This window comes from Mus pahari, chromosome 9, assembly GCF_900095145.1.
Source record: "Mus pahari chromosome 9, PAHARI_EIJ_v1.1, whole genome shotgun sequence".
Classification (NCBI taxonomy): domain Eukaryota; kingdom Metazoa; phylum Chordata; class Mammalia; order Rodentia; family Muridae; genus Mus; species Mus pahari.
Genome location: NC_034598.1, coordinates 41,099,529 through 41,119,042, shown reverse-complemented (window position 1 = coordinate 41,119,042; position 19,514 = coordinate 41,099,529). Strand labels below are relative to the sequence as shown.

Genomic DNA, 19,514 nt, shown 5'->3' with positions numbered 1-19,514 from the left:
ATAGCCCTGGCTGTCCTGGAACTCACTCTGTAGACCAGGCTGGCCTCAAACTCAGAAATCCGCCTGCCTCTGCCTCCCAAGTGCTGGGATTAAAGGCGTATGCCACCATGCCTGGCTTTTTTTTTTAACTTTTTAATTGCTTAGTTGTGAGTTTTATATCATGCACCTCAGTTCTGCTCATCTCTTCAACCTCTCCTATGCACCATTCACCCTTGCAACCTGCTCCCCAAAATACAGCACACACACACACTAGAAGACATCTCATCATGGAGGCTGTGGTGTGTCATGGTGTGTCCCACAGTGTATCCCTCTGTCCACACCTCTTCACTTGCAAATGTTCATTTCCATCATTTCCATGAGTCATTGTCCTGATTCGAGATCTCTGGCTTCTGTGATGTCATCAATATTGGATCCTCACTGGGACTCCTCCCGGTTATCCTGTTGTTGGCTTGTGTCATGGAGATCCTGCAACTGTGGAACAGCAGGACCAGCCCTTTCACATGTCAGTCGTTCACAGAAGTTGTAGAGTTTTGGATGGGCCAACTCAGCCCTGGATCTAGGCCTGGGTGGTAGCTGAGCTAGTCAGCCCTCTGACTCTCCCTTATCTGCAAGGATAAGCTTTCTAACACTGCTTCAGCTAGGTTAGCCCTCATGTCCTCATGTCCTCAGGGCTGGCTCACCTGCACCCAGGCCTCCAGAGCCAGCTCCACTGCGCTGCCCGGGCAGGGTACAGAGCCTGCTCTCCTAAGAGCTGCAGCAGTGAGGGTCTGGGCCAGCTCTCAGGCTCTCACACCCTCGGGGATGGCTCACTCGCGCCTTTCCCATGGGGCGTCTCCACTGTGTTGACCAGGCGAGGTGCATGGCTAACTCTCCTGAGTGCTGCAGCCAGCAAGGGACCTGGCCAGTTCACCTGCTTTCATGACTTCAGGGCCAGTTGTGCCACCTGCCGCAGATGTTGACGGGTGAGAGGGGGAGGGCACTACCCTCCACCCCCATGCCACTTCATGGCAGAGGAGTGCCGAGTTCATGGGCTCTCCTGAGTTCATGCCCCGTGAGCCAGTTTACCTGCACCCCTGCCACCAGGACCAGCTCCTTGGTGCTGCCTGGGCTGCACCCCTACCACCAGGGCCAGCTCCTCTGTGCTGCCTGGGTAGGGCACAGGGCTGCGCTCCCAAGAGCTGCTGCAGGCAGGAGATGGGGCCAGCTCTCCAGAGTACAACATCCAGTGCGGGGTGGGGCCAGTTCTGCACAGCCCAGCTCCATTGGACATCCAGGTAGTCCCCAGCAGCTGCCCTGAGCAGGGACATCCTCATGCTCTCAAGTGGTAAGGTGACCATTATAGACATCAATGCTGATCCCTGCTGCTGCATAGCCATGGACCTAGACTGGCCCTCAGTGGCAGCCTGGGCTGGGACTTCACCATGGGTCCAGTGGGGCTGGCCACACACTGCAGGATACCCGTCTCCACCCTCAGTCTCAGTTCCATCTCTCTTCATGATGCTCAAGCTGCTTCATTCTCCTGTCCCCCGTCTGACCACCACATACTCACACATCCACTGTGGTGGCTCTAGCTGCAGGCCAGGCAGCTGGTGGGCCTGGGTGACATCCTTCCTCAGTGCTGCTTGGCTTGGTGGCAATCAGTGTCTATGGCCCACTTGTGCTATGCACTGGAGTACAGGTCTGTGGGAGGCATGGCAGGCCAAAGGTCCCTCTCTTCCTCCTCCACACTGTGCTGTCTGGATTTGATTTGACTTGATTTTTAGGAGTCTTAGAGGATGATATGAGCCAACTTCAGCCACCAAGCCAGGCATCAGGCTAGGATGAACAAGGAACTGCATCTGCTGTGCCCCTGACTGACAGAAGAACACCACCACCAAGAAGGTGTCTGCCCATTGGCAGTGGAATGACCTTGTACATTCTTAGCAAGGGCTGTCCCACTGATCAAGTCCCAGCCCCCAAACTGTGACTTTGATAGTTGAACTATAGAGTTTACTAGTGGGGAATTGGGGGCAGGGAAGGGGGAAAGAGGGATGGTGGAAAAAGAGAGAGGGCTGACTTTGATTTGTATACAGTGGAGATTTTGATTTGCAAGAGTGGTTGCTGCTCTTCAGAGGACCCATGCCTAGTTCCCAGCACCTCATGGCAATTCACAACCATGTGTAACTCCAGTGCTGGCAATCTGATGCCCTCTGCTGGTCTTTGTGGGTACTTCATGCACATATTTGCAGGCAAACATTACTACACATAAAATGAAAATGAATCCTTAAAAAAAGGAAGGGAAATTTGTACATAGAGGAAGGTTTTCCTTTTTTCTTTTTTGTCCCTCAGCATACCAGCTGAGGGTAGTCATATGACCGTGTCCCTGATGATACAGGTTCCTCTGCTATAAAGTGTCCTTCATGTATGGGTTTTACCTGGCAGTGCTTTTGGGCGCTGTAGCAGGGTGAGTCTTTGTCAGGATTGGGGCTCCAAGTTGGCATCTTTCTGCTCACTAATGTATAGATCCTGTGAGCGTCCCCAGAGCAGCTGCTCTCAGATGCCTGCAACTGCAGTTCCAGTTTTGTGAGGCAATTAACCATTGAGTTGCCAGGGCCCAGCAACTGTGGCTGCCTTTGCTGGCGGCAGCTCCAGACTCATCCAGCCTTGAGTTGAACGTTGAGCAGACCCTCCAACTCAGTTCTCTCCTTCTGTGGCAGGAACGTCTCTGTGTAGCCAGGCAGACATGGCTGCTCAAAAAGCAGGCAGAGTCACTTGTGTCCAGGGTGGAGATGGCTAGGTCCAGTTCAGGCTGCCAGCATCCAAGGTCACATCAGCCTCATACCAAGTAGCATCGTTTTCCTGGAGTTCAAGTGTAAGCAGAGCCTTTAAGACTCTGCTGATTGCCCTGGAGGGTGAATGTCATTGAAAACAAGGAACAGGGGCTGTGAGATGGCTTAATGGGTAAGAGCACTGGCTGCTCTTCTGAAGGTCCTGAGTTCAAATCCCAGCAACCACATGGTGGCTCACAACCACCCATAATGAGACCTGATGCCCTCTTCTGGCGCATCTGAACACAGCTACAGTGTACTTATATATAGTAATAAATAAATCTTAAAAAAAAAAATAAATAAAACAAGGAACAGTTATGAGAAAGGACCAGAAACAGAGACATTTGGCAAATTACCCTGGGGCACGTGGGGCCTAGTCCGTACCTTCTAGCCTTGGGCTCTGTTCATGGCCAGATATGGTAGCTAGTATGCTAGTTTGTTGCTCCCTTAGGGTGCTTCTGTTACTGGAGACTGGAGATGACCTGATACATCAGAATATTCTTCCATGGGACTTCACCCCACAGGGAAGCTTGATATAAAACCTTTGGGGTTGTAACTACTCCGTCCACATTGTTAGTGGCTGCCGTCGACCAGTTGGTAGCATTTGCTGGGTCTCAAGCTTACATGTGGTCTGCATTGCTGTGCAGAACATTATCACTTTGATAGCCTCGAAGTGGGAGCTCAGAGAAAGCTTGGGATGCTGTGTCTCTCTGCCCAAGTAGTCCTACAGCTCACATCTGGGTGTCAGCAGCTGTGCCTTGGTTCAAACCCATTTCGAGAGGAGAATCCTTGCTGCAGCCAGTTGCTCTGACTCCCAGTGGCTGTCACACTTTAAGGAACCCCTGAAATGTTGAGCGAGCCTTGAGGCAAGAGACCCTTACTTACTCGTCTTTATGGGTAGGCCCTTCTCAGAGGCTCCCCGGCCGCCTTGCTGTCTCTTGCTTTGTGTGTTTCACTCTGGGGTGCTTACATGCTTCTCCTGCTCAAGGGTCATGGGAGCCACTCTTGGCTCAAACATCTCACCTGGAGGAGCTGGAGCACCTGCGGTCAGGATTCGCTCAGCAGCAGCAGCAGGAGCGAGCCCAGCACGAGTCCGAGCTGGAGCACCTGAGGGTCTATTTTGAGAAGAAGTTGAAGGATGCTGAGAAGACATACCAAGAAGACCTGACTGTGTTCCAGCAAAGGCTTCAAGAGGCAAGGGAGGATTCTCTGGAGTCTGCAGAAATCAGGTAATGGAAACATTGTTCCAGTTCAGAGGATTTCTGCAATGGGAGACCTTGGGCTAAGTTTTGCACTTTGGTTTGTGATCTCACACTAATGAAATACAGCAGAGCTGGGTTTTTTGTTTTTGTTTTTTCCTATTTTCTTTGGTTGTTGTTGCCTTGGCTGGCCTGGAACTTAGAGAGGTCCAGCTGCCTCTGCCTCCCTAGTCCTGGAAATAAAGGTGTGAATCAGTATGTCAGTACTTCCTGGCTGGCCCTAGACCCCTGTGTGTTTGCCATCCATGTTTTTGCTGCATTACCAGCGTGTGGCCCCGTGGTTAAATCTCCTTCTCCTGTGTTATGGTACTGGCTAAGCAGCATGGAGACCTAGCGTCATCTGGTCTTTAATGTAGATACCTGACCTCTGGGCTTAGACTCAGGGACAGAGTGGATGAGAAAAAGGTGCACTAAAGCTTTTTACTTTATTTAAAAACATCTTAAGACTCATTTATTTATTATTATTTTGTGAAAGATTGTTTTGTCTACATGTATGTATGTGCATCACATGCTCTTGAAGTCAGAAGAAGGCATTGCCACCCCTGGAACTGGTTACAGATGGTTGTGAGCCACCCTTGGGTGCTGGGAATTGAACTTATTTAGGTAGGTCCTTTGCAAAAGCAACTAGTGCTCTTAGCCACTGAGCCATCTCTCCAGCTCCCAAAGATTTTGTTTTTATTGTATTGAATTTTGTTTGTTTTTGAGAAAGGGTCTCACTGTGTAGCCCTGGCTGTCTTGGAGCTCACTGTGTAGACCAGGCTGGCATTGGCCTCCCAGATTAGATTGCCTATGTGCCTCCTGAGTGCTAGAATTCAAGGTATGCAATCACCGTTGCCAGCACACTAAAGCTTTTATACATGTCTTCTCTCTTTAGTTCATCCTGTATGTTTCCAGAGGAGACATCTGGGAGAGAAAGAAAGGAGCCACCTGATGCACTTGATCTTCAGCTTGGGCAGCCGAAGGTGACAGGCTGTGTGGTTTTAATCTGAGAAGGTTGAGAGTCAATCGTCTTTAAGTTAGCAATTGGCCGTCTTTCACGTCATAGAGTGCGTTCTGTCCTTGTTGCCTCGTCACTCGGGGGAGCTTGAAACACTTCTCTAACCTCACGTGTGCATCCAGGCTTGTCTAAGGAGTAAGGACCTTGTCTGAGGCTGTTATATCCTCCCTTCCCTTAGGCCTACTTGCTTGTTGTCCTGCTCATTCCCCAGCTGTCCTTGAACCTTCCTCTGCCGCCTGCCTGCACACCTGTCAGCCTCGACTTTGGCATTCTGACAGGTGTGAAGATGTTAAAAGGCATCTGTTTATACATAGGCCTGCGTGTTTATGCACATGTGCGTGTGTGTGTGTGTGTGTGTGTGTGTGTGTGTGTGTGTGTGTGTATGTGCATGCACGTGTGGTGTGTCTGTATCTCTCTGTGTGTGTTTCTTTGTATGTGCATGTGTGTGTGTGTGTGTGTGTGTGTGTGTGTATGTGCATGCACGTGTGGTGTGTCTGTATCTCTCTGTGTGTGTTTCTTTGTATGTGCACATATGTGTGTGTCCTAGAGATTAGGACAATAGTGTGTGAACTCATGAGGGGAACACAGCTCAATACATGACAGGCTTTTTCCAGCCCTTGGAATCTTTTTTGCCCATATGTCTATGAATACCTGGTTTCTCCTGCTCTGGTAGATGTCACAGAGTCCCCCTGTGTCCTGTCTTATACCCATTGATATGGCTGATCCTCTGGCTCTTGTTAATGCTCTGGGGTATGAGAACCTCACATCCTGCCTGCACTCTTTTTTACGATACACAGGCCTTTGAGTCCCAGGTTCTCCCTTCATGTGTTTTCCTTCTGTTGGACTGTACGTTGGCCTGTGGGTTTTCTGTCACCTGTAGCTCTCGTGAGCCTCATGATTGAGTTTTGGAGATGCTCAGACATCTTCAGGGGCTCCCAGGAAGGCCCTGGCACTGTCCTAATCTTCATGCCACTGTCCTCAAGTGTGTCCAGATTCTTCCCGTTCTTCATGGCGATTGTTCAACTACTGTGTTAAATTGAGAGCAGACCCATCATGGGCTTGGATAGACTGGGACTGTCAGCTTCTTCAGAGTTACGAAAGGGCTTCCTTATATAGCCAGTGCGGGTCAAGGGGTGTGAGCTAGTTCTGTCTCTTGCTGCTTGTCTGGTAACTAAACCATGGTCTCTTCATGCTTGTGACCATGTCTGATCCCACACCTTTCATGCTTCTGCATTCATGCCTATGTTCCTCCTGGATGATTTTTATTCTCCATCAGAAAAGGGTGTTAGAGGAATTTCTTAATTTTTTCTCCTTTTTTTAATAGAAGAATTTTTTCTTTTCTTTCTTTCTTTCTTTCTTTCTTTCTTTCTTTCTTTCTTTCTTTCTTTCTTTCTCTCTTTTTTTTGATCATCAAGTTGTTTTTAGAATTAAGGGGCCGGTAAGGACTTGGCATAAGATGGAACTAATAGAGCCTTGGGCAAAGCCTTTGGAACCACCTTGCCCAAACCAGCAGCTGTCCATGTGCGGGCAGTCTGCGGTCTGTGGCCCACGATCTGTCCCTACACTGTGGACTAAAGGCAGAGTTTCCTAAACGATAGGTCCTTGTTTCCTGGGTTGCATGTTTTATCTGGAGAATCAGTTTAAGAAATGAACGTGGCCGGGCGTGGTGGCGCACGCCTTTAATCCCAGCACTTGGGAGGCAGAGGCAGGCGGATTTCTGAGTTCGAGGCCAGCCTGGTCTACAAAGTGAGTTCCAGGACAACCAGGGCTATACAGAGAAACCCTGTCTCGAAAAAAACCAAAAAAGAAAAAGAAAAAAAAAAAAAAAGAGAGAAATGAATGTGGCTGGGCGTGGTGGCGCATGCCTTCAACCCTAGTGCTTGGGTGTCAGGGGCAGGCAGTCTTTGAGTTCCAGGCCAGCCTGGCCTACATAGAAAGTCCCAGGACAGCCCCCTGACAGTGTGAGTTCATGTGTTCACTATTTCTCTGTATTGTCAGAATTTTCTTCAGCATTTCTTATTGTGTGGCCCTTTTACACAAGTTTTCTTCTATTTAAAGTCGTTTTTCCATTTTTCTCCTTTTTTTTTTTTTAATTAAATTTTTTCAATTCACTTTGCATCCTGGTCACAGCCCCCTCCCTCTTCTCTTCACAGTCCCACCCTTAGAGATCCCTCTCCTCTTCTCCTCAGAGAAGAGGAGACCCTCACCCCCAACTTGGATACCACCCCACCCTAGAACATCTAGTGCCAGCAGGTCTAGGCACATCTTCACCCACTGAGGCCCAACCAGGCAGTCCAGGTAGAGGGAAAGGGATCCAATGACCTGGAACAGAGACCTAGACAGTTCCCGCCCTGCTTGTCAGGGGACCCACGTGAAGACCAAGCCGCACATCTGTGACAAATATGTGGGCAGTCTAGATAAAATAAATAAATAAATAAATAAAATCCTGTGACTGAAATCACAGAGAGATGCTGAGGAGTTGCAGGCACTGTCTGCTCTTTGAGAACAAAGGGTCCCCTGCGCCCACAAGGTGGCTCACAGTGGTCGGTGATTCCAGTTCCTAAGGAGCTGATGCCCTCTTCTGGTCCTCAGAGGTGATAGGCTTTCATGTAGGGTAAAACACCCACACACAAAATAATTTTTAAGAATTTAAATACCTGAAAACAATAAGAAAGAATGAAAAAAATAAAAATTCAATTTATTATAAAAAATAACTTACCAAAATTAAATTAATATCAGGTAAACTAATCAGCTGTATAACCCCTAAGGAAATAGAAACAGTCATTGAAAGTCTCCCAACCAAAAAAGAGCCCAGGGCTAGATGGTTTTAGTGCAGAATTCTACCAGACATTCAAAGAAGAGCTAATATCAATACTCTTCAAACTATTCCACAAAATAGAAACAGAAGGAACACTGCTAAACTCGTTCTGTGAGGCCACAGTCACCCTGATACCTAAACCACCAAGGACTCAACAGAGAAAGAGAATTCCAGACCAGCATCCCTGATGCAAAAACACTCAATAGAATACTCACAAACGGAGTCCAGGAACACCTAAAAACCTCATCCACCATGATCCCGTCTTTCTTCCTAATGTCCTTGCTACAGTAACATGCCTGCAGTGAGCAGTTCTGGTGTTTTGGTTAAGATTTAAAGTTATTGTTATTTAAAGTTATTGTTCAAACCCTGTTTTGATGGTTCCATCATCTGTACCATCTTGGGATTGTCTGAAATGGATTGTATTATCTCTTTAGTGTTAGCATGGGTCACAGTTTCTGGTTTGTTTTTGCTTTGCTTTGCTTTGTTTTGTTTGTTTTACATTCTCTAGTTGTGTTAAATCTGGATATTGTGGGGCATATCCTTCAAGAGTGGATGCTATAGGGCATTGACATTTTGCTTTAGCAGGCAGTTATCTTGATGAACCCAGACTCCATGCTCCATCTCTGTTTTAGGGCGGGTGCTTTGTTTAGTTCTTCTAGCTTTAGCCAGCTTGCTTTTGGAGCTGTCCTACATTTGCATTAATTCCCGGTCAGCCTGAATTTGGGCCATGTCTGATGATGTACTCAGCGTATAGGTCTCACATCAGGGAGAGTTGGTCTGGGCTAGATTTGTTTACCAGAGGATGGCATTCACTTCCCACTTCCACCAGAGGATGGCGCTCACTCCCCATTTCTATTTTCAATGCTGATTTTGCTTCTTACTGGCAAGTTTATTCTGTACTTTTTTCATCTTGAAATTTTAGGTATCTACCCATCCTTAGCTTTTTTATCTTCCTGTTCAAGAGACCTTTAGAATTCCTTGGTTTATTATATAGATCAGGTGACTTAAACTGTCTCTCTTGGGTTTCTCCTCTTGCCGCTGTTTGGTGTGTGTGTGTGTGTGTGTGTGTGCGCGCGCGCGCGTGCGCATGTGCCTGCCTGCCTGCTTGTGGTTCCAAGTGTTGTTTTTGTGGAGGAAAGCAGTTTTACATTACTTTGTTTTAAACTCTTACCATTCTCATCACCACACAATGTATTCCCACTGCTCTATAGATGTCTTCATGTTTGGGGTGCACTAGAGCCATTGCATCCGAATCAAGAGAATGTCTCTCTTAAATAAAACCATGTCGTCTTACAGGTCCAGGACAGCCTGGTTGAAGACTGTCAGGTGAAACTCACTAAAGCTGAGGAGAAGATTCAGCAAATGAGAGAGGAGTTCCAAAAGAAGGAAGCCGAGTGGGAGCTTTCCCGGGAGGACCTAAAGAGAGAAGCTGAAGAGAGATTAGCCTCCATGTTTCTGGAGCTGAGAGAAAAGGCTGAGTCTGAGAAACTGTCCATAATTAGCAGGTTTGAGCATCGGGAATCCAGCATGAGGCACCTGCAGGACCAGCAGGCCGCCCAGATCTTGGACCTGGAGAGATCTCTGACGGAGCAGCAGGGTCACCTGAGGCAGCTGGAACAAGAGCTCACTCGAGACGACGGTCTGCCGTGCAACCAGTGTGGCCAGGACCCGGCCGTGGTCCAGGATGGGAAGAACGGCGCGCTCCTCCGAGAGAAGAATGACTGTGCCCTCCAGCTGCTGATGGCCCAGAATAGGTGGGTGAGGTTGTGGGAGGGTGGGTGTGGTGTGGAGCCACCTGCCCAAGGTGCTGGCAGAGGCCAGAGCCTGGTTGGGGAGGAATTCTGGAAGGAGGTAGAAGAAGGTATGATAAACCGCATTTGTACAGCTGTATGCTCCGTGATAGGCTTGCTGGGAGTAGCATTGTCCCATGCCCCGTGGAGCTTGAGTTCCTTGCATGAAGCTGAGCTTGCATGTGTCCTGAACATCCACATTCTTACTTGCTTTTGAGAAGAGGTCCCTTTTGTCACTAAGCTGATTTAAAGGTACACTGCAGTTCCCTAGTCTCAGCTTCCTAAATGCTGTAACTGTAGGTGCATCTAACCTTTGTTTTGAGACAGACAAGAGTTCTCTATAAGCCGCATACTATGTGTATAGCCCAGGCTGGCCTCTTAACTCCGAACCCTCCGCCTAAGTGTCCTGCATGCTGTGATTACAGACATAGACACTGTACCCAGTGATGCCTTTGTTCCGTGTGTGCATGTTTTAATAGTTTAGTGACAATATATTTTTTTATAATGAATTGAATTTTTCATTCCTCATCTTACTGTTTTCATGTATTTAAGATCTTAAAAATTATTTTATGCGTGTGGGTGTTTTGCCTATGTGTGTGTCTATTCCCTTCATGCATGTCTGTCACCTCTGAGGACCAGAAGAGGGCATCAGCTCTTCAGGAACTGGAGTCACAGACCACTGTGAGCTGCCTTGTGGGTGCAGGGCTGCAGCAGCCTGTGGCTGTAATTTCTCAGCGACAGGAATTTTTTTTTTTTTTTTAAGACAAGGTCTCACTCTATTCTCTAGTACTAGATGTCCTGGAACTCACTCGCTAGAGCAGGCTAGCCTTGATCCCATAGAAATCCACCTGCTTCTGCCTCCCGAGTGCTGGGATTAAAGGCATGAGCCACCACTGCCTGGCATTCAGTAACAGAATCTTAAAGCTCACTTACAAGGTCTTATATGGACATGTCCTTCATTGGGATGAACGCTTTGTGGGTCTTTTCAACTTAAGCATATTGTTTTAAAAAATAAACCTTTGCTTCTAAATCTTGTACTTCCTTGAAGTTACAGACTTAGGGCACAGTGAGAGTATTTGCCTCCTTTGGTGCCAACTCTTTTGCAGTTCATAATCCTTAGGCTGTACAGGCTGAGGTCTAATTCCCAAGGGACTGCTGAATCTGCTGGTGGCTTGGCCCTGCTTTCTTCTCCACCTTCCCCAGCTTTTTGTCACCAACCAGGGATGCTAGGGAGTTCCCTGGGTTTGAGATTTGAGTTCAGATTCAGATCCGTTACTGTCTGGGCCGGATAGCCAACTCCCCAGGACCTTGGAGTTCCTGGCTCACAGAAAGCCTACAGCAAGTTCATCTGTGTCTGAGTTGCAAAGCTCCTGGGACTAGGAGATGCTGCGGTGGGTGAGAAAGCTTGTGGTCAAAACGTTGAGGACCTGAGCTTGAATCCTTGGTAAAAGCTGGGCGTGGCTGCATGCACCTGTAACTCATTGCTTGGGAGTGGAGACTGACAGACTCCCAGAGGCTCCCAGAGGCTCCCTGCTCAGCCATCCCATCTAAAACAGTTTCAGATTCAAGGGAAAGAGACAGAGATCAATAAAGAAAGATACTCATTGCCCTGCTCCGGCCTCTACCTGTGTGCACACACAAACATAGACACACACAGGCTTTCAAAAGTCAGAGTGTATGTAAACTTGACACACCATGGAACATAGCTTCTGCCAGGGACCTTGGTTAGTCACAGTTCACAGGGGGATTCAACTCTTCTTATTTAAATTAAAGCCTTCTTTTCCTTTTGGCTTGCTGTTAACTCCACTCCCCCCACTCCTCCCACCCTGCCTTTGACTGCTTTATGGTCCCCTTAGGTAATATTTTCCCTGTCAAGGCACAGAGAATTCTGGAGTAAAATGCTGTCACAACTTAGCTGTTGAGCCAGCCATTTGAGGTCCTTCCTGTAGGGATGTGTACAATTTCCCTATGGGTGCTATGTCTTCTTTGTATTTTTAAGAGTTGGAGACTCTGTGGCTTTTACAGTTTCTTGCCCTGGTGTTACTTAGGCTTCGTGTGGCCCCTGAGTTTTTCTGAGGGAAGGTTCAAATCCAGGATTGAGGCAGCAGCTCCCTGTGGGTAGTGTATCTCGGGGCTCAGAGAGGCTAAGTTTGGTGCAGCCACGTGCCCTATTGTCTGTGTTCTCCTTGAGTGTTGTTGTCGCAGGTTTTTGGAAGAGCGGAAAGAGATCATGGAGAAGTTTGCCAAGGAGCAAGATGCCTTTCTTCGAGACACCCAGGAGAAGCACAGCCACGAGCTGCAGCTCCTCCAGCAGGGACACCAGCAGCAGCTCGTGGATCTGAGGAGGGAACTTGAAACCAAGCACTGCTCTGAGCTCACGGAGCAGCTCGCCTCCTTGGAGAGCAGGCGGCAAGCGCTCCTTGAGACTCACGTGGCCGAGCTGCAGGTAAAGCACAATGCTGAAATTAGCGCCTTGGAGAAGAGACACCTCTCCAACCTGGATGAATTAGAGTCCTGTTATGTGGCCGACATTCAGACTATTCGGGATGAGCACAAACAGGCTCTGGAGCTCTTGCGAGCAGAGCTGGAGGAGCAGCTACAGAAAAAGGAGTCTTGTCACAGAGAGATCTTGACGCAGGAGTTGGAAAAACTGAAACTCCAACATGCTGAAGAGCTTCAATCCCTAAGAGATAGCCTGAGAATGGAAATGAGTGCCCAGCACACAGAGAACGGGAGAGGGCTGGCCAGTGACGTGCAAGGAGCACACCAGGTGAGATGCCAGGGCCCCGTGCACGTTAGATATGTCTGGGCCTTTGTGGATAGACACTTGTGTGTCTTGGTTCCACATCTAACTGTGTGTTCATGTACCCGTGTCTCTTGTGCCTGTGTGTGCCTTTTTGTGTATATATGTACAACTCTGTGTTGGCACATACGCATGCGTGTGAGTGTGTGTGTGTGTGTGTGTGTGTGTCTGTGTCCATGTGTGTGTGTTCGTTTGTGTGTATCTGAGCCTCACAGAGAGTTGATAGCAGTGGTGATTTATGGTCTTACTATAGATGATATGGTAACAGTCAGGGTTGTTCAGGGCTCAGGTCACATTTGCACTGACTGCATTGAGAGCTTTCAGGAGTTCCCTGAAGCCATTCCTGTAAGTCTTAGTTCTGAGAACACAGTAGATGGATCTGATTTCTCTGTTGTATGTGCAAAGCCTCGGTTTTCTTCCTGATGCAATTTCCTGAGATTAATTTTTTTTTTTTTTTTTAAGAATAGATTTTCTTTTTTTTTTTTTTTAAAAGATTTATTTATTTATTATATGTAAGTACACTGTAGCTGTCTTTAGACACTCCAGAAGTGGGCGTCAGATCTTGTTATGGATGGTTATAAGCCACCATGTGGTTGCTGGGATTTGAACTCCGGACCTTCGGAAGAACAGTCGGGTGCTCTTACCCACTGAGCCATCTCACCAGCCCTTGAGATTAATTTTTATACGGAGAGGGAATTTCTGGCAAACTTGTAGGTGCCTTATGTCTGCTCGCAGGACTCAGGAGCCTGTGATCATGAATAAGCCGAATCTATAAAACCATCTAGTGTGCTTTGTACAGCCTTGACCTTCTTAGATGGTGACTTCTGTCTTCCTGAAATGGATTAGGCTGTTGTGTGGTAATGCACAGAGCAGCAGAGAATGCTTATTGTTTTTGGTGCATCCGTTCTAGTGTCTAGAATGGCCCAGAGATCCGATCCATTCTGTCTCTCTGGACTGGTTTGGAGAACGTTTGAGACTGCAGAGGTCTTCCCTCAGTCCAGCCCTCTGGAGCTGCAACCTTGGTCTTAGTAGACTTCTGTTCGCACTTAACCCAAACCAGTACAGTTAAGGGACTGGGCCTTGTTCCCAGTCCACAGACCTGAACCTTGATTCATTTGTGTTAAAGGAAATCAAGTTCTGGGCTGCGGTGATGCTTTAGCACTTGCTCTTCCAGAGGATCCAAGTTCAGTTTCCAGCACTCATGTCAGGCAGCACAGCCTGTAACTCCAGGTCCAGGGGACTCAACAGCTGTTGTCATATCCCTGTACCCACATACAGACAATACATAACATACACAATTAAAAAATAATAGTAATAGAAATAGCTGGCCATGGTGGTGCATACCTTTAATCCCAGCCAGCACTCAGGAAGCAGAGGCAGGCTGATCTCTGTGGTCTACAGAGTGAGTCCTGAACACAGAACACCCTGTCCCTGGACAAAACAAAACAAAACAAAGTAAGAACAACAACAAGAAGAAAAAAATACATCTTAAAATAAAATTCTAAGATAATATTCTAAAAGCAAAAACATACAGATCACGAGCAAATACTTTTTTAAACCTTGGCCGAACTTTATTGGTGGCAGAATTTAATTACAGAAGCACTTGGGATCTTGGCCACTCCTTGCACGTATTATGCTCCTTGGGATGGGGAAATCTAGGATCTGTATGCGCTTGGCCTGACTCCGTGGGAACTGTCTCAGCAGCAAGACCCTGCCGTGGCTCTGCACAATGAAGGACGCCTGCTGGCGGAGGATGGCGGTGCAGCCTTGGGACATGTGGATGCCGAGGGCCTGCTGCACCAAGCTGGACCTCAGAAGCTGGGAGAAGCACACACAGTTGAAATGCAGAAGTCACAAGCAGAGTTGGCCAAACCTCAGGAGCAGCAGACATCGCAGGACCAGGTTGCACAGGTAAGCACTACTGTGGGCAGTCGGTCCCTCGGGGAGCACTTTGGGTGATGCTCTACTCCCTAGGGCAAGCAGTGGATGAGCACAGCAGAGCTGCTGGTTGAGGGTGCTAGGGTCTCCTCTTGAGCCCACACCATCTTTTCTTTTATTCTTCTCTCATAACTTACATCCGGACCGTAGTTTCCCCCCACTCCTCCCAGTAAAAAAAAAAAAAAAAAAAGAGCAGGCCTCCCAGGAAGATCCATGGCCTAACAAGTGACAGTAAGACTGGGCACAAACTCTCATATATCAAAACTGAATGGATCAGCCCAGTACGAGGAAAAGGGTCCCAAGCAACAGGTAACAGAGCCAGAGACACCTCCATTCCCACTGTTGGCACTCTCACAAGAACACCAAGCTACACAACCTTAAGGTATATGCAGAGGACCCAGCTCAGCCCCATACAGGGTGTGTATTTGTCCCTTTAGTCCCCGTGAGCCTTGCTTGGTTGATTCTGTGGGCCAGCTCACTCTGTCTTACTGTTGAACTTGAGTCTCTCACTTGGATCTGGAACTCACTGTTTGAGCTAGTCTAGATGACCAGGTTGCCCTGAGAACTCGTTTCTGTCTTCTGCATACTGGGATTATGGGTAAGCCCTCTTGCTCTTATGTGGTACTGGGTTTGGAACTCTTTTTTTTTTTTTTCCTTCGAGACAGGATGGGTTTCTCTGTATTCTCTGTATAACTTTGGCTGTCCTGGAACTCATTCTGTAGACCAGGCTGGCCTCGAACTCAGAAATCTGCCTGCCTCTGCCTCCCAAGTGCTGGTATTAAAGTAAAGGTGTGAGCCACCACTGCCCAGCTTTGAACTCTTGCTCTTATACTTAGGGCAAGTACTCTACCTGTTGAGCCATCTCTCCTGTCTCAAAGCAGGGTTTAATAAGTGCCTGCTCACAACAACAGACACAGTGGGCATCAGGCGACTTGCTGATTCCATGTGGGAAGATGCCCCTGTAGAGGCCACGATGGAGTGAGCTGCTGTGTGGCTGTGACTATTGACACAGTACGACTGAACACACTTGGAAATCTGTACACACAGAATGGCTTCTCCTTCAGAATCCATCTTAAATGGCTTCTCCTATCACATGGTGATTTTGAGATAAGTCTTAACGCAGCAATAGGAACCCTTTAACTTGGGAAGCTTTCAGAGGGACCAGGCTGGGGTCCATGTGACCTGTGTGGCCTCTTTCTACATCTGGGCAAAAAATTGTTCTTTGCCACGGTCTCCCAGTATGTAATATGCTAAGAGGTCCTGATCCTGGCAAGTCCAATCCTGCCTGCTGGGCCATAGGCACATGAACACACACATGTATACACAGTACATATGTTTTTATATACACATATACATAGAACACAGTGTATGTACATATTCTCCATTCTGTACCAGTAGGCTGGACACCTCCCCACACCCCCAGTCACCTGAGGAACACCTGCCAGGGTGTGCGTAGATTGGAAAGACTGTTGTTTCACAGTCATCTGGGGCTGGAAAGAGCCAAGTCTGGCTGCCACAGGAGTAACACGATGTTTCTGTGAAACATATCCGTTTATTGAGATGATTTGTTTTATAAATACCATCTTTTGAGATGCTTTTTGAAATCAAGGGTGCCACTAGAAAGATGGTTCAGTGGTTAAAGACACCTAGGGCTACCCAGAGAAAACCATCTTAAAAAAAATATACAAGAGCCGGGCGTGGTGGCGCACGCCTTTATTCCCAGCACTTGGGAGGCAGAGGCAGGCGGATTTCTGAGTTCGAGGCCAGCCAGGTCTATAGAGAGAAACCCTGTCTCAAAAAAGACAAAAAAAAAAAAAATACAAAAATTATTTCTACATGTGTGTAAGATCATTTGGGTGCAGAGGTTAGAGGACAAATTCCAGAAGTGTGCACTCTCCTTCCACCCTGCGGCTTTCAAGGATTGAGTCAGATCATCTGTATGACAAGCACCTTGTCCACTGAGCCATTCTGTGAGCCCTTGTGTTAATATGGGGTATTTGGTGTGAAGGGAGAACATGGATTTCAGTACACTCAAAATTGAACAACTTCAGTATACACAAAATTGAACAGCTCAGTAAGCTTTACTCCTCTGTACAGCAGGCTGCATGCCGGCGTTGGCACATCAGTGGCCCTGGTGTAACTTCTCCATGACCCCCTCTGTTGTGGCACAGCAACAGATCACCCTTCATCTCACCCTTCTGCTTCTTTCTGGCTGTGGTTGTGTGAGTTAGGGTCTGCACATTGAGGGTGCACTGAGTGTTTTCATTCTCATTCCTGCGCTGGTCAGCCTTTTACCCTTTGCCCTGGGTTCACGTGGGCAGTTCTGTAAGCATGGCCAGTCTTGACAGACTTGCCTTGGCTTTGAGACATTTCATTTCCTCCAGTGTCTTCTCAGAGTGTTCCCCAGGATGCCAGGGCTGGCGTCCCAAAATAGTAGGGACTCACTGTCCTTTCTGCCTCCCAGGCTCTGTCGAGCCACAAATATCTTGCACCTGTTTGCAGAGCCACACCTCTTCTCTGCAGGCTCGTTTAATGGAACACTCATGGGCGGGCGGGGCATTTTCCGGGTGACCGCCCTTTGGAGTTTGGTGGTGCAAAACCTTCTCTGACTGCGTAAGCTGCCCCGCCCCCCCCCCCCCTAGACGGGCGTGACCCATGAAGACGCCTCCCTGGCTTTTGACCCTGAGCAAGAAGGGTGGTCCAGAAGTAGCTACAGAGTGACCAGTGCTGAGTGTCCAGGGTTGTTCCGTATGTTCTTATATAAAACCCAAACCTGTTCGCAGGCTAACCCTTGAAAGTGGTAAGAGAACTGTAGTCCGCTTTCTGTAGTGTGAATGTCTGTACTTTACTACTGACAATGCTTATCTTCACTCTTAAGCGGTGGCCTTTTTGCACTGTCTCCCAGACATTGTCGGTCTGTTTTCTAATGACTAAACCATTTTCGTGTATTTTTATGGATGTTTAGAGAAAACTAGGAGTATGTTTTTAAAAAATATCTTGAAATAGGTATTTTTATTTTTTTCTTATGTGTACATGCACTCGAGTGTGTGTGTGTGTGTGTGTGTGTGTATGTGTGTGTTACCAGAAGAGGGTGTTGGATCCTCAGGAACTGGAGTTAGTTGCTTGATGGGAGCTGATAACCAAATGTAGGTCCTCTGGAAGTACTCTTAACTGATGATCCATCTCTCCTGCCCCTAAAGTGCTATTTTTTTATATTGGCCACTGGTCACGTCAGCTTCGTGACTGTCATGAAACCATTTGAGATTTCAGCCACAGGCTGTGGAAGTGCCTCACCCATGCTGGAACACGTCGACTGCTCCTGGTTTATCCAGCTCCAGGCTTCCCTAGGACAGACCCGTGTTCGGCCTGATGGTTCCACTGCCTGGTGGGAGGTTGGGCTGCCTGCTTTCTGCTTGCTTCCGGTGAAATGCATTCGTCCTTGTAGACACACATGTCGTTATGTGTTTTTGTCAACTGCCTTAAAGTCCTTCCTGGGACAGAGGGAAAGTGAAGACTGCAGAGCTGTCTCCAGCCTCAGGTCCTGCAGCTCTGCTCTAAGGCAGAGGGCCCAGTGTCAGCCTGTGTAGCTCTGGGTTCAGTGGGGCTCCCTGTTCCATAGCTGGCCATTCCTAATGAGATTCTACATGAAACCACTCGGCTGTCTTCCTTCTCGGTCAGTGGCGAGAACAGAGAGCCAACAGCCAAGTACAGGTGGAGAGTCTGGTAGGCTCTTCTGTTCTACTGCAGAAGAAATCTAAAACTAACTTTGAAAAAATTTCATTTTTTTTCCCGTTTTGAATGCTGAGTTTTATTCACATTGTATTTATCTATCTATAAATATGTAAATACAGCCTGCTTAGTCTGTATGTTGTCTCTCTCTCTCTCTCTCTCTCTCTCTCTCTCACACACACACACACACACACACAGATACACACACACACCTACTTTTATCTGCTAACATTGTTTAACATTTTTTAAAAAGATTTATTTATTATTGCAAATAGGTACACTATAGCTGTCTTCAGACGCACCAGAAGAGGGCATCAGATCCCGTTACAGATGGTTGTGAGCCACCATGTGGTTGCTGGAATTTGAACTCAGGACCTTGGAAAGAGCAGTCAGTGTTCTTACCAACTGAGCCATCACCAGCCCCCATTCTCAACATTTTTTAGTTGACTGGCTTTATAATGTGTATAAATGCCTTTCTATACAATTGATCTTTAGTGATTCAGTGCGTCACAACTCTCTTCTAGCCACCATGCAGAGCTTGAACTCACTAGTAACACGGCAGGGTCAGTGTGCCAGTATGTGTATGCCATTTAAGTTGTTGAGCACAACAGCACATTGTCATTTCTGGATCTCTTGCTCGTGCTGAACTCTGGGCACTGGGACTGTGATGGTTTGTAGATGCTTGGTCTTGGGAGTGGCACTATTAGGAGGTGTGGCCTTGTTGGAGTGGGTGTGTCACTGTGGGTGTGGGCTTAAGACCCTCCCCCCTGGCTGCCTGGAAGTCAAGTCTTCCACTAGCAGCCTTCAGATGAAGATGTAGAACTCTCAACTCTGCCTGCACCATGCCTGCCAGGATGCTGCCGTGCTCCTGCCTTGATGGTAGTGGACAAACCTTTGAACCTGTAAGCCTGCTCCAATTAAATGTTGTCCTTATAAGAGTTGTCTTGGTCATGGTGTCTGTTCCCAGCAGTAAAACCCTAAGACAGAAGTTGGTACCAGGGACTGGGGTGTTGCTGTGATGGGCCTGACCATGCTTTGGTTTGGAAGAATGGTTTTGGGACTTTGGATTTGGAAAGCCATGGAATGCTTTAAATGGGGCTTAATGAGCCATCCCAGTAGGAATATGGAAGTCTTTGTTACTCAGCATGATTTCAAATTGTGCAGACCTGGCCCAAGAGGTTTCAGGGGAGAAGAATTTCAGTATGTGGCATAGGGACTGTTTTTGTGATATTTTGGTGGAGAATGTAGCTGCTTTGTGCCCTTGTCCAAAGAATCTCCCTGAAGCTAAGGTAAAGAGATTTATATTAATTGTACCAACAAAAGAAGTCTCAAAAAAGCCCAGCAGGTGGATATGCTGAACTAGGATCTTGGCC

General features: G+C 47.6%; 1 protein-coding gene across 7 annotated transcripts in view; it reads left to right on the top strand.

Annotated features, from left to right (window-relative positions):
• Pcnt (pericentrin) overlaps positions 1-19,514 on the top strand; it is a 99,606-nt gene that overhangs the window by 14,861 nt on the left and 65,231 nt on the right. For 4 of the 7 annotated variants that reach the window (XM_029542261.1, XM_029542259.1, XM_029542263.1 and 1 more), the window contains exons 9-13: positions 3,796-4,036; positions 4,941-5,028; positions 9,178-9,635; positions 11,877-12,441; positions 14,176-14,385. In XM_029542261.1, coding sequence (XP_029398121.1) covers positions 3,796-4,036; positions 4,941-5,028; positions 9,178-9,635; positions 11,877-12,441; positions 14,176-14,385 — 1,562 coding nt within the window. The remainder of the gene's footprint in view (positions 1-3,795; positions 4,037-4,940; positions 5,029-9,177; positions 9,636-11,876; positions 12,442-14,175; positions 14,386-19,514) is intronic. The other 3 variants (XM_021204734.1, XM_021204732.1, XM_029542260.1) reach the window with 1 other exon arrangement.